The sequence below is a fragment of the Urocitellus parryii genome, chromosome 9, assembly GCF_045843805.1.
Source record: "Urocitellus parryii isolate mUroPar1 chromosome 9, mUroPar1.hap1, whole genome shotgun sequence".
NCBI classification, from domain to species: domain Eukaryota; kingdom Metazoa; phylum Chordata; class Mammalia; order Rodentia; family Sciuridae; genus Urocitellus; species Urocitellus parryii.
The window spans coordinates 134489718-134506244 of record NC_135539.1 but is presented as its reverse complement, the minus strand read 5'-3'; the positions used below and the strand labels follow the sequence as shown (position 1 = coordinate 134506244).

The 16527-nt window shown below is 38.3% G+C and overlaps 1 protein-coding gene across 3 annotated transcripts in view; it reads left to right on the top strand.

Annotated features, from left to right (window-relative positions):
* Positions 1–4355: 4355 nt before the first annotated feature.
* Positions 4356–16527, top strand: part of Tor1aip1 (torsin 1A interacting protein 1) — a 31193-nt gene continuing 19021 nt past the window's right edge. Inside the window, exons 1-5 of one of the 3 annotated variants that reach the window (XM_077802366.1) lie at positions 4356–5100; positions 6792–6866; positions 9820–9882; positions 11080–11124; positions 16042–16086. In XM_077802366.1, coding sequence (XP_077658492.1) covers positions 4626–5100; positions 6792–6866; positions 9820–9882; positions 11080–11124; positions 16042–16086 — 703 coding nt within the window. In that variant the 5' untranslated portion in view covers positions 4356–4625. Of the gene's footprint in view, positions 5101–6788; positions 6867–9819; positions 9883–11079; positions 11125–16041; positions 16087–16527 lie in introns of all 3 variants that reach the window. The other 2 variants (XM_077802367.1, XM_077802365.1) reach the window with 2 other exon arrangements.

Below are 16527 nucleotides of genomic sequence, written 5' to 3'. Positions count from 1 at the left end.
TTCCGGGGCCCCGCCTCCTGCGGGCCCCTCCCTCTGCTCCACGCCCCGGCCTCTCTGGGGCCTGGCCGCCAGCGAGAGCCGGAGTGGGCCTGAGTGACCAGTACTGGTTGCCCGGCTTCTCCTGCTCATCTGGAAGGAACACAGACACCTATGCCACATGCCTGGCCACTCCGACCCTTCAAAAGACCTGAAATCCATAGATTAGGAAAACCTATGGGGCCCAACAGAGTGAGAAGCGGTGTATAATGAAAATGGCCAACACCAGCCCAACCTGACTTGGAACCCAGCCTCTGCCATGACTAAGAGTGTGTCCTAATGGGTTACATAATCTAAACCTCAGTTCCCTAGTGTGTCAAACGGGGACAAGGCTACATACCTATGTGAGGTTGCTGTAAATAATATAATGTAAGCAGCATGACCATAGTAAACCATGAATCAAAAATATCTATTATTTGGTTCTATTAACTTTTTAAATATTTTTTAGTTGTAGTTGGACCAATACCTTTATTTTATTTATTTTTATGAGGTGCTGAGGATCGAACCCAGGGCCTCGCATGTGCAAGGAGAGTGCTCTCCCAGCCCCCGATCTATTAATTTTTATCTGTGAAAAGAAATGGCGAACAATTTATCCAAGAACATGTAATTGGGTAGGGGAAAAGCCAAACATGTCTAACATTCCTGTTCCTGTTACCCAATCAAAACAACCAAGAAGAAATCTGTAAATCTCGCTCTTTCATTTTTTTTTTCCCAACACACTTTATTAACTTTCACTTTTGTCTGCGCTTGCTTTGGCAGCACATATACTAAAATTGATTTTTGTCTGACTCCTATTATTGAAAATAAAGTCCAAGGGCTGGAGTTGGTGGTACACTGAGTCACCCCAGTTGACTCCAGAGGCTATAGTAGGAAGATTAAGGAGCGTCAGCAACTTGAGACTCTGTTTCAAAATAAAAAAATTTGGAAAGGGCTAGGGATACTCAGAGGTAGAATGCTTCTGGGTTCAAATCCCCAGTACTGCAAAGAATAAAAAAAATTTTTTTCTGTTGCTTGTGAGAATGCAGCCAGATACTATGTCTTTATTTCCTCTTAATATTTTATTATTTTCTTTTTAGATTTGCCCCTTCTATTATAAGCCATAATCACAAAGTTATTTCCCTATCCATCCAGAAATGTATTATGCCTTCATTGATGCTTTCTCTTTAATTTCTGCTTACTTTTAACCAAAAAATCCTGTACCAAAATTATTTTAAAGTAAGTTTAAAGTAAAATGTTTCATTTAAAATTGCTTCATTTAGATATCCAATGTCAAGAGCACAGGATTTCCACCTCTGGCTATACCAGCTGGGTAAGCAATCAATGCCAACCATTTATCTGAATTATAATTTATGTCAAGTATATGACAAATTCCTTCATAGTTGTCTTCATCTTTGTTGCCCAGAATATATTATATAATGTATTCTTTTTAAATTTTTTTCTTAGTTATACATGGTCACAAGATCTTTATTTTGTTTATTTTTATATGGTGCTGAGGATTAAACCTGGTGCCTCACAGGTGCAAGGCAAGTGCTCTGCCACTGAGCCACAATCCCAGCCCCATAATGAATTCTTTAAAAAAAAATTTTTTTGTAGTTGTAGATGGACATCATATCTTTATTATTATTTTTTTTTAATGTGGGACTAAGGATTGAACCCAGTGCCTCACATGTGCTAGGCAGGTGCTCTGCCACAGAGATACAACCCCGGCTCAACAGTTAAAACATTTCTTTCTTCTGAGAATATGAATTCCTCCATATTTCTAAAATTCCCAGTTACTTATTTAACATCTAGAGCTCAAGTCTCCCCTTGGAACTGGTGGGCCATCAAATCTCTTACAACATTGGCTATAAGTCTACTGTTTCTAATTTCATTTGGGGCAACCTTATGTAGTCTGTAGTTTGGAAAACATCTACAGTAGAATATCTGGTTTTACAAGACTTCCTTTAACTCAATTAGTAATGAAAGTTTGGTATTTATAAGGTTGCTAGGTGTGGGAGGCAGTTATTTAGAACTAGGATCATGTGTTCTTATAGCCTAAACAAAACAGGGAAAATCCTAAGCAAATATGTGTGTTAATACTAAAGTTACCATGCTTCTCATTGTCTTAACATTCTCATTTATTTTTTTAAAAAGTCTAAGCCTTTTATAAGCAGTTTTAATTATAACACATACACTAATTATTTAATAACTTGTAAAACTTCCCATCTCTGAGGTTCAATACATGTAGAACCTCTTGTCTTTTTAATATGTTCCCCCAAACCAAAAGTTTCATAAGCCAATATCCAAGTTCCTATATAATCACCTGTCCCAGTAAATGTTTTAAAGAGGCTTTTAACATATGCTCTTAACATATGTTCATAATGAGCTTAGTATATTAATATTATAAAAGTTGTATTCTCTAATACTTACTGCATGTCTATTAAATAATTTTTACTATTATGTGTCAATAATGAGTAATGTAAAAGCCACCATGCTGAGAAAGAATTACTTAAATAAAAGTCAGATATTACCAAGTATCATTTGGTAGAATATATCTCAAATTTTCCAGATTAACAACAAGAAGTATCCTTTTCATTTTCAACAACTTTTTTTAAAAAAGTCTTGTTAATAGTACTCCAGTTTCTTTGGTTATATTAAATATTCTTTTGGTTATGTTAAAGCTAAACTCTTAACTGCTGAAACCTACCTAATTTCTGTCATTCCTTGTCTCTTTGGACAAATTTGTGGAATATTAGAAAACATAAGTAACAGAAATTTGTGCAAGTTTGAGCAACAAATGAAGTGCTCACACACTATAAAGTGATTATTTTAAATACTTGATAAGGTAAACAAATGTCTTCAAAATTTTTGGAATCGTTGTAATTAATTGGTATCCAAATCTCAATTTATTTAGGTACTGGGGATTGAACCCAGGGGAGCTTTACCCACCAACATACATCTCCAGCCCCCCCCCCTTTTTTGGTACCAGGGAATTGAACTCAGGGGCACTCTGCCACTAAACCACAACCCCAGCCCTATTTTGTATTTTATTCAGAGACAGGGTCTCACAGAGTTGCTTAGCACCTCGCTGTTGCAGAGGCTGTCTTTGAACCAAGCCCGGCTCCAAATCTCAATTTAAACCTATCCATTTAAATCAATCATAGGGGCTGGGGATGTGGCTCAAGTGGTAGCGCGCTCGCCTGGCATGCGTGCGGCCTGGGTTCGATCCTCAGCACAACATACCAACAAAGATGTTGTGTCCGCCGAGAACTAAAAAATAATTATTAAAAATTCTCTCTCTCTATCTCTTTCTCTCCTCTCTCACTCTGTCTTTAAAAAATAAATAAATAAATAAATCATAGAAAGTCTTCCAAGAAGTTGCATAGTTTATGTATTGCAACATTAAGCTTTATTTCAATACTAATTCAGACTTTATACCAAATTAATCTATCTTCCATCATTTTAATTTTGGTTAGATATTTGCAGATTATCCACATCTGTAAAAATATGGAGCTGAAACAAATAATTTTTTAATTTTTTAATATTTAATTTTTAGTTACAGGTGGGCACAATGTCTTTATTTTACTTTATGTGGTGCTGAGGATAGAACTCAGTGCCTCACGCATGCTAGGCGTGCGCTCTACCTCTGAGCCACATCCCCAGCCCACAAATAACTTTCATCATGCTTTCTTATTCTGTAAATTAAACGCGAAGAACCTTAAATCCAAAGCAGGAAAATCGTCATGCCCAGAATCTAAAAATAATGAATTTCAACTTAAAATTACAGTGCAGTCTTTAATCACACTATTCAATTCTCACTGCAGAATAGAACCTTTATGTGAAAGACCAGGAATAATAAGGCTGCTTGCTATTGGTATGTTTCGCAAATGCAAATCTGTCCAATGAGTATGACTCTAGATAAGACTTTGTACACCCTCAACAGGTGATTTAAATTTTAAAACTGGGTAGCCGCCTTCATAAGCGACTTGAAACAATTCTCGTTATTAAAGACGACACATGCAAAAATATCTGATCATCACTCCTGCTGGGGACACTTGGGAACGTAAGGCTCTAAGACAGCAGTCCATCCAAAAGATGCCGAAGAAACTGCGCAACAGCCTGGCGCAAGGACTGGCCTCGGGCTCCTCCACCCTCGCCTGTCCTCTCCCAGAGACTCGGTACGCGGGCCTGGCAGGCGTATGCTGAGTGCGGGCAACAGTTGTCAGGAGCCGCCCGATTTAGCACGAGCACTTTGCCCCGCCACCCTTCAGGCACCCCACCTTCCCCTCCCCCAAGGCCAGGACAACGACGTCCTCCTCCCCCTCTCCTCCTCTTTGGTGCCTCCAGCCAGGAGGCGGGAGTGACCCACACAGCAGCTGACCCAGCCCGGGCACTGCCTCTCCCACAGCCCTCAGGACACACCATGGGCCCAGAGGCGGGTTTGCGGCACCGCAGCGACGACGCGGGTGACGACCCCGGCGACTCTCAACTGCCTCCCTGACCATTGTGACCACCGCCCAACACCCCCGAGAAGCCGCTGCCAACCCTGGCAGGAGGATCTAGGGGTCTCAAGGCCATCTTCGCGATCTACTAAAGCTACGTCAACAACTATGGCGCGTGAGGGGCGGCGGGCGGAGCCGGCGGGAGAAGGCTGGGCCCTGTACGTCACGCCCCGAGCCCCCCTTCGCGAGGGAAGGCACCGGCTCGCCCCTCAAAATGGCAGCGGCAGTGACGCGCCTGCGTACGGAACTTCTCCGTCGCGCCAGGGCCGGCGGGAAGTGAGGTTCTCAGAGGAACCGCCAGAAGTATACGGCGACTTCGAGCCCCGGGTGGCCAAAGAAAAGTCCCCGGTGGGAAAACGAACCTCACCAGAAGAGTTCCGGCCGGATTCTGCGAAAGAAGAAGTGAGAGAAAGCGCCTACTACCTTCGGTCTCGGCAGCGGAGGCAGCCGCGACTCCAGGAAGCCGAGGAGATGAAGACGCGAAGGGCTACCCGCCTTCTGCAGCAGCATTCACCACAGCCTCCTCTACCGCCGTCTCCGGTTACGGCCAGGAGAGGCTTAAGGGACTCGCAGTCCTCTGAAGGTGAGGGGAGCGGAGATAACAGTCTCAGCCTTCAGCCAGGGAGCGGGCGGGCAGGAGGGCGCACGCGGCGTGGCGCGCGCCTTCGTGCGGCTCGTCCTCGCGAGGGTGACGGGGGCCCCTCGGACCCCACCGCTGTGCGCCCCCATGCGGGGTCCGCGTCGACCCGCAGGCGAGGAGGGACTGACCTCGGTGCGGAGAGATGGTGGTGCCAAAGACCTGGCGGACGGGGAGCCTTGCCCATCCCTGGGCATCAGTTTGGGGGTCGCCTGTTTCTCCAGGCTTTCTAGAGGGGACAACGAGGTAGGCGGTAGTCTAACACCGGATTACTCAGGGTTCGGTTTCATTTCCGTGTCCTCTGCAGATGTTTCTCCCTAAACCACTTCCATTTTCCTCTTTTAACCCTTGGAGGCCCGGAGTCCCCCGCTGAGGAGCGTGGTTCTACTCTAACCTTCCTGTCTTTCCCAGCCCCGTTCTGGTGGGGAGAAATTTTGTGAGGTTTCGAGGGATAGCAGAGTTAGTGAGTTGAGACTTTATTCCAAATACTTATGCGGAAATGGGGTGACTCAGTTATCCTCAACTGAGGCTCCCCGATGTCTGATGTCCTTCAGCTGATCCTTTCTCAAGTGTGGTCTCTACCAAAAATCTTCCCACGTTGAGGACCCTAACTGTAACATCAAGTAGCCTGACAAGGCTGACAAAGTAGCCCAACAAAACGAGATGGTCAGTTAATTAGGAAGTTTTTGTCCAAATGGACCAAAATGCTGACAGTGACTGTATGATAGTTTTTGGTAAGTCACAGGTGAATCACATTCCTTAAAACACCCTGTCCCCTCTCCTCCAGATCTAACACTTGAGTTACAGATGAAATCTCATGTAAAGCACCAAACCAAGAGGTAAAAGTCAGGGGATTTGAGTCACAATGAAATGACATAGTTAATGTAGACCATTGATGCATATAAAGAGGAGTGAATTTTAAATCAGAGCATGATAGTAAGTATGCTGCAAGTTGACCTGATGACAGTGCTGACACATTTGAAATCTTGTTGATTTTGGAAACTTTGTTACATAAAGATATGTAAGTTACTTTTGGGTATAACCAGATAGTTTAGTGTGTGTGTTTAAGATGACAAACTTCTTGAAGACAAGGATCCTATCATGTGTACTGATAATGAGATTACTTAAAGGCTTGTGTTAATTTCTGTATCTTTCAGTACATGGAAAAATGCTTTTGCACCTGGGAAGCAATGTAAATATATGTTATATTGTATTGACTCCCACCTAGTACCTTACCTAGGCTAACTTTTGTCTTTTAAGGAATTTGCCTCTATTTTAGCAAATCTGTAAGGATTTAAACATTTATCACTCTTCCATTTACTTTCTCCCACATCATTTTTTTTTTTTTTGCACTCAAGCCCATCATTTAAATTTTCTAAAGTAATATATTTTGGTTCAAAAACATCAGTGGTGTCGTGAATAGTTGATATATTTGATGAATTAGTTATTCTCTGTCTTTAGAGGAGTTCTGACTAGTTTAATTCCAAAGTTTTGGTAAACTTGATTTCACATTCCTAAATATACACAAATACCTGCATTCTCTGCTTATGTATTGCTGTTAAATAGTCATAATCTGTAATGGTCTCTGAGGTTCCTTTACCCAGAATTTTAACTTTAGTCATCTGTTCTTTTAGAAGACGAAACATCTTACCAAACTGTTACAAGCCAGACAGTCTCAAAGAAAACTGTCAGGAGAACCCAAGAGGCTCCAGGTAAAAATAGTTAAATTTTTGTTTTTCTCCTTACTTGTGAACTTTTTGAAGTATAGATTTATCAAGTGTTCATTAAGGATCCCAAGTCATACTTCTTTAGTTTCGTGGGTCATTCTGTGTCAGTTCATTGACTTAAGCAATATAGGAATGTGTCGAGAAAAGAAAAGGTGCATCTTTCAGTATGCACTCAAAGTACCAGTCACTCTGTATATACTAATTCTTTTTTTTTAAGAGAGAGAGAGAGGGGATTTTTTTAATATTTATTTTTTAGTTTTCGGTGGACACAACATCTTTATTTTTGTGTGGTTCTAAGGATCGAACCCAGCACCCCGCGCATGCCAGGCAAGCGTGCTACCACTTGAGCCACATCCCCAGCCCTATACTAATTCTTAAAACCTTGCAGGATAGATATTATACCCTTTTGTTTGCTGGTACTGGTGATTAAACCCAGGACCTTGAGCATGTTAGGCAAATGCTCTCCCACTGAGCTACACTACACTCCCAGCCATTTTTATTTTTGAGGCAGGATCTCGTTAAGTTGCCCAGGCTGGCCTCAAACTTTCCATCCTCCTTCCTCAGCCTTACAAGTAGCTGTGATTACAGTTATGCACTTAACTATACATGTTTTATAGATGAGAAAACTGAAGCTCAAAGCATCTAAGATTCTTCGTGTGATGTCTAACAGCCAAAATTCAGACCCAGGTTCAATTTAGTTTATTAATGCCTCAGTTTTTTCATTTATTTTCAGTTTGCTTTTCTTGATAACAAGAAAATTTCATAAGACCTATTGAAACTGATCATCCCTGGGTTTTGTTGTTGTTGTGGTGGTTGTGGTTGTTGTTGTTTTTAATACTAGTGATTGAACCAAGGGGTGTTTTACCACTGAGCTACACCCTTTTTTATTTTGAGACACAGGTTCACTAAGTTGCTTAGAATCTTACTAAGTTGCAGAGGCTTTCAGGAAACTTTCAATCCTTCTGCCTCAGCCTCCTGCGTCTCTGGGATTATAGGTGTGCACCCCCATGCCATCCCTGGTTTTTATTGCCCAAATCCTGATTTATTTATCTGTTACTTCTATTACAATTATTCTTTATAATTTGAACTATTCTATTCTCAATTTAGAATAAAGTATGTCTGGTTGTAGTTCAGTTTCAGATAAACACACCTTTATGCTTTACCCACCTACCTTAAGCCTCAGGCTTTTACAGCTGTATTACTTGCCCTGTGTAACTCACAGGACCACTGGAAAAAAGAGTCCATGTGAAATCACTTTGTACACTATAGAACATACAAATGATAAGGCTTTTTCCCCGCCGCCTCTCATGGTAGTTTATAAGAGATGTTTGTAAAATGTTGAGCACCTGCTTTATGCCAGTTCCCGCACTTGAGGCTGAGGGTGTAGTGATGAGCAAGCAGACAAGGGAAGGAGACTTCTACCCAAAGAAGGGTATTTGCTATTTTATTTTTTTTTATACCTCTCTCTGGTACTCTGTCTCCTTCAAATATGTTACCAAGGGCTGTGTATGTAGTAGAACACACAGGAAAAGCTTCTTAAATGAATAGATGGGAACTAAAGATAGTAATTGACGTCTGTAGATTTTGTTAACAGCTCAACAACAAATGGATTTTGAGTTTTAGGTTTGAATTAAACCAAAAAAGTTGGTACAAAAAAGTACAAATACAAAAGGTATTTGTAATATTGGGAGTAATTAGTAAGTAAAATTTGCCCCTTTATCAACATATGTACAAGGTTTACTTTTAGTGTATATTATCATATATGTGTGCTAGTGTGTGTTTTCTAAATGCCTGATATGTGAAATGCTAACAACCAAATAGCTATTTCATAGAATCTTAGAATTGAAAGATTTAGGGGGATCATCAGAGTTCCAGAATGTGTTTTCTCCAGTTTTTCTCTTTTCATACTGAGAACTAAACCTGGGGCCACAGCATGTTAGGCAAGTGCTGTAACTCAGAGCTACATCCCAAGCCCTTTTTTTAAAAAAATATTTTTTAAATTGTAGATGGACACAATATCTTAAATATTTGTTTGTATGTAGTGCTAAGGATCGAACCCAGTGCCTCACACGTGCAAGGCAGGTGCTGTACCACTGAGCCACAACCCAGCCTCAAGCCCTTTTTAAATTTTATGTTGAGACAGGATCTTGCTGAGTTGCCCAGGCTGGTCTTGAACCATCCTTCTGCCTCTGCCTCCCAAGTCACTAGGATTACAAGCATGCAGCACTATGCCTGTCTATTTTTGCAGCTTTCAAACAGAACCAAAACCATGCTTTTTTTATAGAAATGATTGAAACAAAACAACATAATCCAAATTTAGGATATATATATTGGGTTTTATATTATACTGTATGGGGCCCTCTGAGAAAGCGTACTTTATGTGTAGCTTTCTAGACGAAATTAGCATGTTGTTTAATGGAACTAACTTCCCCGAAATCCTGCGTCATTAAACCCATAGACTGACATGAACTATGTCTAACAGTGACATCTTATTTAAAAGTAGACTTTGCATTTCCTGAACATACCCAGGATTATATTGGCTGGAGTAGATTATTAAATCAACTGTAAGATGAAAATGTATCATCAATAATCCACAGTAAGGTAAGTTATGAATGGAATAGATAATTTAGTTGGTGCTAAAGTACAGATTTTGGTTCTTAATTAAGCAATTTAGAAGTTTTATTTAGTATTCCTTTCCATTTTTCCTGAGAAAAATGGCAAAGTTCTCCAAGACAAAGAATTTTATATGGCAAGAAACATCTCTAGTTCACTATGGTTACTAGTTCACAAGAGTTTGTCACTTAGAGAAAACTTGTCTTTAGGTTTTAGCATGATGAAAAGGTTTATAAATCTTTGTTAACTAAATAAAGGGATGATTGCATAATAAATCAACTATGTTCCACATTTTTATATTTTTTAACTGTTTCTCTTCCTGTAGCAGTGGCAAGTGAAGATCCTGTGATTAGCCTATGTAGACCCCCTCTAAGAAGCCCAAGATCTGGTAAGAGATCATTTTGTCTGTTGGTTTAAGATTTTTTATAAATACAGTTTTGTTTTTTGAATACTGCATATATTCATAAGGTTAAGAACTCAGATGTTACTATAGATAGATACAGGGAGACTTTTCATTTTCTGCTGTCCTTTAAACACCCAGTTTCATTAGCCAACCAATGTCAGTTTCTTATATATTTTCCAAAGATTTTGGGGGGAGGGTTAAGGAAATTCATATATATATTTTCTCTCCTTTTCCAAACACAAAATTTTGACCCAATAAATAGTACTTTGCACCTTCTTGTTGTTTGCTTTTAGTTTTATTTCACATGTATTGAGATATCTTTCCATATTGGTATATAAAAAAGTTCCTGGTTTTTGATTTGTTGTTTTTGTTTTTTTTAGTACTTAGAATTGAATCCAGGGGTGCTTTACTATTGAGCTACATCCTCAGTCCTTTTTATTTTATTTTTCACCATGCTAGGGATTGAACCCGGGTCCTTGCACATGCTAAGGAAGTGCTCTACCACTGACTTACATCCCAAGCCCTTTTTTTTTTTTAAATTTTGAGACAGGGTCTCACTAAGTTGCTTAGGGCCTTACTAAGTTGCCAAGGCTGGCCTTGAACTTGTAATCCTCTTGCCTCAGCCTCTCAAGTTGCTGGAATTACAGGGGTGCACCACCACACCTGTCTTTCCCTGATCTTTTTAAAGAAATTTTTCTTATACATGGCTATGGTTCTTTTGTGCTAACATGATGCTTTTAAATTGAGTCAAGAACTTTCTATCCTTCCCAATATACTGCTAATAAAAAATTCAAGACTGAGATTTTGTGATATGGGCTATAAAATTTCTCCATCTCAATTACATTTCTTTTTGACTAAAACCTTAAAAAGTATTGCCCTTAAATGGATTTCATGACAGTGAAAGAAAACCAGTTAGATCACTCCACACATCTATTTTGTTTTCTGTGTTTATTGATGGTGAAGGATGCTGTATCAAGGAACAAAAGGAAACTTGTTAATCTTAGCTTTCTATTGCTCCTTATCCCTTTAAGAGAAAAATCATGATTTTTGTTTTGTATAATAATTCGTTATTCTTTTAGGGTCAGAATGATAAAGATCTGTCAAGGTTTGAGCCTGTGGTAAAAAACCATATGATGCATTTCCTTTACAGCTCTAATCATTTTCTTACTCTCTGTCTTGCAGATTCAACTTACAAAACCAATGGAAATACTAAAATGAGTGAAGTAGGTTAGTGTTTCTCTAATTCTTATAAATTGTATTTGTCAGAATATAAGAGAACATATATTTTATTAGTCGCTTGAGAATATTACTTTGTTCATTATCTCTGCTTGTGGTACACTGTCCTGTGGCATTGACCTGCTGTAGTAGTCTTGATTTTCATTCTATCTGAAATTGAATCTTTTATTTTTTAAATTTATATGAGAGCATAAAATAGCAAATCAAAATAGTTTTTATTAGCCTTTGCTAAATTCATACTGTTGACAAAAAAGAATATATCAACTTACCTATTATAGTTTTTCTCTTGATGTAGGAAGTAAGTTTGAAATGTTTTTCATTAAAAGTTCAGTGTTCTTTCCCATGTTTGTTGAACTATCTTAAATTCGTTTTTTTTTTTTTTTGCCTTCATATAGGACATGAGATTCCAGAATCTGTGGCTTTAAGTGAACCTACATTGAATATAATTAGACTTAGTTTTAAGGCAAAAAAAAGGAACTTTTATTTTTCTTAAGTAATATGTGGTTGCTATAGTTGCAACTTCCTCTATATTAAATTCATTTTTCACTTAAGCTCAGGCTGATGATTTCGTTAGAGACTTAGGGACTTATAGTATTTGGGTACTGAAAATGATCCTTGTAGTATGCAGCGTGTTTTATATATTTTTCCCACCAGAGTTTCTCAAGTTTTGTCTCAAAATGTTAAAAAGCGTGGTTTTTTTGTTTTGTTTTTTAAATATTTATTTAGTTGTAGATGAACACACAGTATCTTTATTTATTTTTATGTGGATCTGAGGATTGAACCCAGTGCCTTATACGTTCAAGGCAAGCACTTTACCATTGAGCTACAGCCCCAACCCTAAAAAGCAGTTTTTTAAGCTATAGATTCTTAATTGGAAAAGAACTTGGAGCTGAAATAACCTAACATTCTTACTTTGCATGCTAGACTTAGAAATCATTTCATAATAGAAACTTAACTTTAAAAGTACTTTCAAAGTTAGGTGTGTAGGCTCATGCCTATAATCCCAGCTACTTGTGAGGCTGAGTCAGGTGAACTGCTTGAGTCCAAGAGTTCAAGATCAAGATCAGCCTGAGCAATGTAGTGAGACAATTTTACATGTGCACAAAAAACATGTGACAGAGCCTTTATGTGCTTCAAAAAGTCTAAACTATTTACTGTGTGGCCCTTTTTTCTTTTTTTAGTTGTCAATAGACCTTTATTTTAATGTGGTGCTGAGAATTAAACCCAGTACTTCACACATGCTAGCCAGTGCTCTGCCACTAAGCCACAACCCCAGTCCACTGTGTGGCTCTTTATGGAAAAAATTTGTCCAGGTGCCATAGTACATGCCTGTAATCCCAGCAGTTCAGGAGGCTGCGGCAGGAGGATCGTGAGTTCAAAGCCAGCCTCAGCAAAAGCAAGGTGCTGAGCAACTCAGTGAGACCCTATCTCTAAATAAAATACAAAATAGGGCTGGGGATGTGGCTCAGTGGTTAAGTGCCCTTGAGCTTCATCCCCGGTACTCCCCGCCCCCCAAAAAAATTGCTGATTCCTGATTTATACTGATGATGGTAACAAAGACATTAAATCACCCAAGTTGCCATTTTATTTATTCTAAGAGTAAATTCAGGACTTTCTATTTTCCTGAATATATCTTTATTACAACACTCTTTACTAGGTTGTACTGATTGCGCAGGAACAAAGAAGACAATGACTCCTGTGTTCTATCTAGTCTTCCTTTGAAAAAGAATTGCTGTTACATTTATTATATTTTCGTATCTTTGTCCCCAGATAAAACATAGAGTAAATAAAATTTATGTTTTTTTCAGAACATAGAATAAATAAAGTTTATGTTTTCTTGAGTACCCGGTGTTCTCCACACCAAGCACATCTCATAAGTCTCTAGGAATCAGAAGATGTGGTGGGACATGTCTCTAATCACAGTGACTCTTGGGATGCTAAAGCAGGAGGATTCCAAGTTTGAGGCCAGCCTCTGCAACATAGTGAGGCCCTTTCTCAAAAAAAAAAAAAAAAAAAAAAAAAGACTGTGATTTTTAACTCAGTGGTAAAGCAGCCCTGGGTTAAATCCCCAATACCAATTTAAAAAGAAAGAAAGAAAGAAATGTTAGAAATGTAGATGCTTTGGGAACCTGGGCTTTCATCCTTGGGTACTTTTATGAGTCTGACAAACTGAGATATACCTGGAATTTGTATTCCTTTAAAGAATCTGGCTAAGCAAAAGAAAGTGGTGCATTTAGTGGATGGTCTCCACAAGAGATGATTATAAGTGATATGTTCCTAAACCAAGACCTAGGACTTCTGAAAGTAGCTTTTCCTAATCCGTTGATGATGATAAGAAGGTCACACCTATTCACAGTGTAGTTTACTATCATTTGTCTATTTGTTAAATCCACAACCTTTATAATTTCTCTTAATTTTTTATTAGGGACATTATATTTTTGCTTCAAATAGAATTTTAGCTTCTCACAGCTTCTATATGAACATAAGAAAGAATAATACCTACTTCCAAATTTTTAATTTTTTTTGTACTGAGGATTTAACCCAGCTTTACCACTCAACTACTGCCTTTTATTATTATAATTTTTAACTTCTTTATTTATATACAGGAGTGCTTTACCCCTGAGCCATCCTCAGTCCTTTTTCTGTTTTTTTTTTTGTTGTTTTTTTTTTTTTTTTTTTTGAGACACTGGGGCCTGGGGATATGGCTCAAGCGGTAGGTCGCTCGCCTGGCATGCGTGTGGCTTGGGTTCGATCCTCAGCACCACATACAAACAAAGATGTTGTGTCCGCCGATAACTAAAAAATAAATATTAAAAATTTCAAAAAAAAATTTTGAGACCCCGAGTATGAATTCTTAAAGGTCTCACTAAATTGCTGAGGCTGGCCTTGAGTTGCTGGATTTCAGGCATGTGCCTCCTTCACACCTTTTAGAAAATGACGCCTTTTTAATGCTTTAACCTTCTGCATGTAGCAACCAACTTGAAATTAAAGGAAGCTGAAAAACAAAATAGGGAAATGAAATTAAAATGTAGAAAGTCAATAGATGCTACTGATAAATTATCAGATATATTTATCTGTACATTGTTTGTAGATCACTTTAAAAATATGGAAATAGATTGAATGTTTTAAAACTTGCATGAAATCAAATTATTGAGAACCAATTTCAGGTTATTTTTCTTAAGTTGCTAATTAGTGTTATTTATCATTATCAGAGATATATTGGCAAAAGTCTTAATTTAAAAGTTTTATTTGGGGCTTGAGATGTAGGTCAGTGGTAAAGCACTCATCCAGCATGTGCAAGACTCTGGGTTCCATCCTTAGTACCACGAAAGGGAAAAAATGTTAAATTTTGTTATCATAAAATCTATTCACTTATTGAATAAATATTTCTTTTTAACTACCTTCCGTGTGTCAGGTACTTACCTGAATGCTTGGACCATAAAGAGCCAAGAAAGTTTTCTGCTAAAGAGTACATGATCTAATGACAAAGAAAAACAATTAAATTGATGTGAAAATTTTTTCCCAAATTCACCATATAATGCATTGGCAGTTGCTTTCCACACTCATATTTTCCCTCATCAACCTAAAATGGGCAAGAGAGAACAACTCTCCAAAACAGAGTTTATTTGAAAATCACAAGGAATTGTAGTCCAGGATGTGCGCTGTATGGCAGACCATGAGTATAACTAAAGGGGGCTGGGGCATGAGGAAAATTTTAAAGATGTGAGAAGTCCATGTGAGCTGCTTTGAAATAAGCCTTGGCTACGAGAACTGTTGCAGGAGTTGGTGATTACTCACTCGTTGGTAACTCTGACTGTTGCTAGAGAGATGTCTTTATGGAAGTGACTACACTGGAATTTTTGTGGTGTAAGAGACTGATTATAATATAGTTCTTATCTTAAGCATACATGCGTGAAGGACCTTCCTTAATGGCCTCCTGGCTCCATCTTGTTTAGGTTTGATAGTGACAACTTTTATGCTCTTTAAAAAGAAAGAAAACAGGTTAAAGCCAGTAAAGAAAAACACTGAAAAGAAATATTCTCTAGCTTTGTTGAAGTTTGAATCACACTGCTACTTCTCTATTTGGGTCTTTTCAGTATTTTAGGCTAATCATATATAATGCATCCATTTGGGTAGATTTCCCTTTATTTAAAAAAAATCAGAGTAGCCTATGTAAAAATACTGTCTTTAAAGTATCATAAGTTTTGTTCATCTGTTTTTATTTGAATTCCCTTTTTCTCTAAGAAACAGGGATATACATGGCCTTGCTGGAACGAGAGAAAGGGTTTTTAACCTTTCTTTCTTCCTTTTTGGATACACCAGTGCGCTAAAGACTTGGCTTGTCAGTTCAGCTGGAGTGGTGGAAAGGGAGACTTCTCAAGGGACTTAGGAAATCTAGCAAATAGGAGAATGAGAATGCATAAACCTATAGAGACTAAAATATTTGTCAATGTAGAATTTAATGTTTCCTGCACACCAAAGTTATATTTTAGTTGACAAATAGACCTATAACTGAGGAGAAAATAAATACTTTATTTCTGATTCTAATCTGTATCAGACTCATTTCTAAAATAGCTAGATGGAAATGGTAGATTCTTTGTGATTTAACAGAAAAAAATATTTATTTTGTTTTTGATGTTAATTTTCCCAAATTATATGCTGTTGCCACGAGTGGTGGCACATTCCGGTAATCCCAGCAGTTCAGGAAGTTGAGGCAGGAGGAGCGCAAGTTTACAGCCAGCCTCAGCAAAAGCAAGGCACTAAAATACAAAAAAGTGCTGGGAATGTAGCCGAGTGCCCCTGAGTTCAATCCTCAGTACCAAGAAAAAAAAAAAAAAACTGTATGCTCTTATTAATTCCTAAGCAATAGCTTTTGAAGTTATATATATATATGCTTTTCTTTTCTAGAAGCGGCCAGTGTCTTACAGAAGGTCAATTTTTCCGAAGAAGAAGGTATTCTCTTTTTAAATATCATGCAAAATAATCTTAAGACTTTTTCTTCACATTAGAAGCAATTTTAATAAATATGTAAGAGGTAAGAACAGAAAATAGTGTCTTTTTCTTCTGGAAAAAAAAAAATAATACATATCTAAACTGTTAAACCAGAATATAATGGGATAGAATGAATGATGAGAACCCTAAATATTTTTGTTTGTTTGTTTTTTTGAGGTACTGGGGATTGAACTCAGGGCACTCAACCACTGAGCCATATGCCCAGCCCTATTTTGTATTTTATTTAGAGACAGGGTCTCACTGAGTTGCTTAGTACCTTGCTGTTTCTGGCTTTGAACTCTTGATCCTCCTGCCTCAGCCTCCCGTCATTTGTTTTTTTTAATTGCAGTACTAAGGATAAAACCTAGGTGCTCTGCTTCTGAGCTATACCTCCAGCCCCTT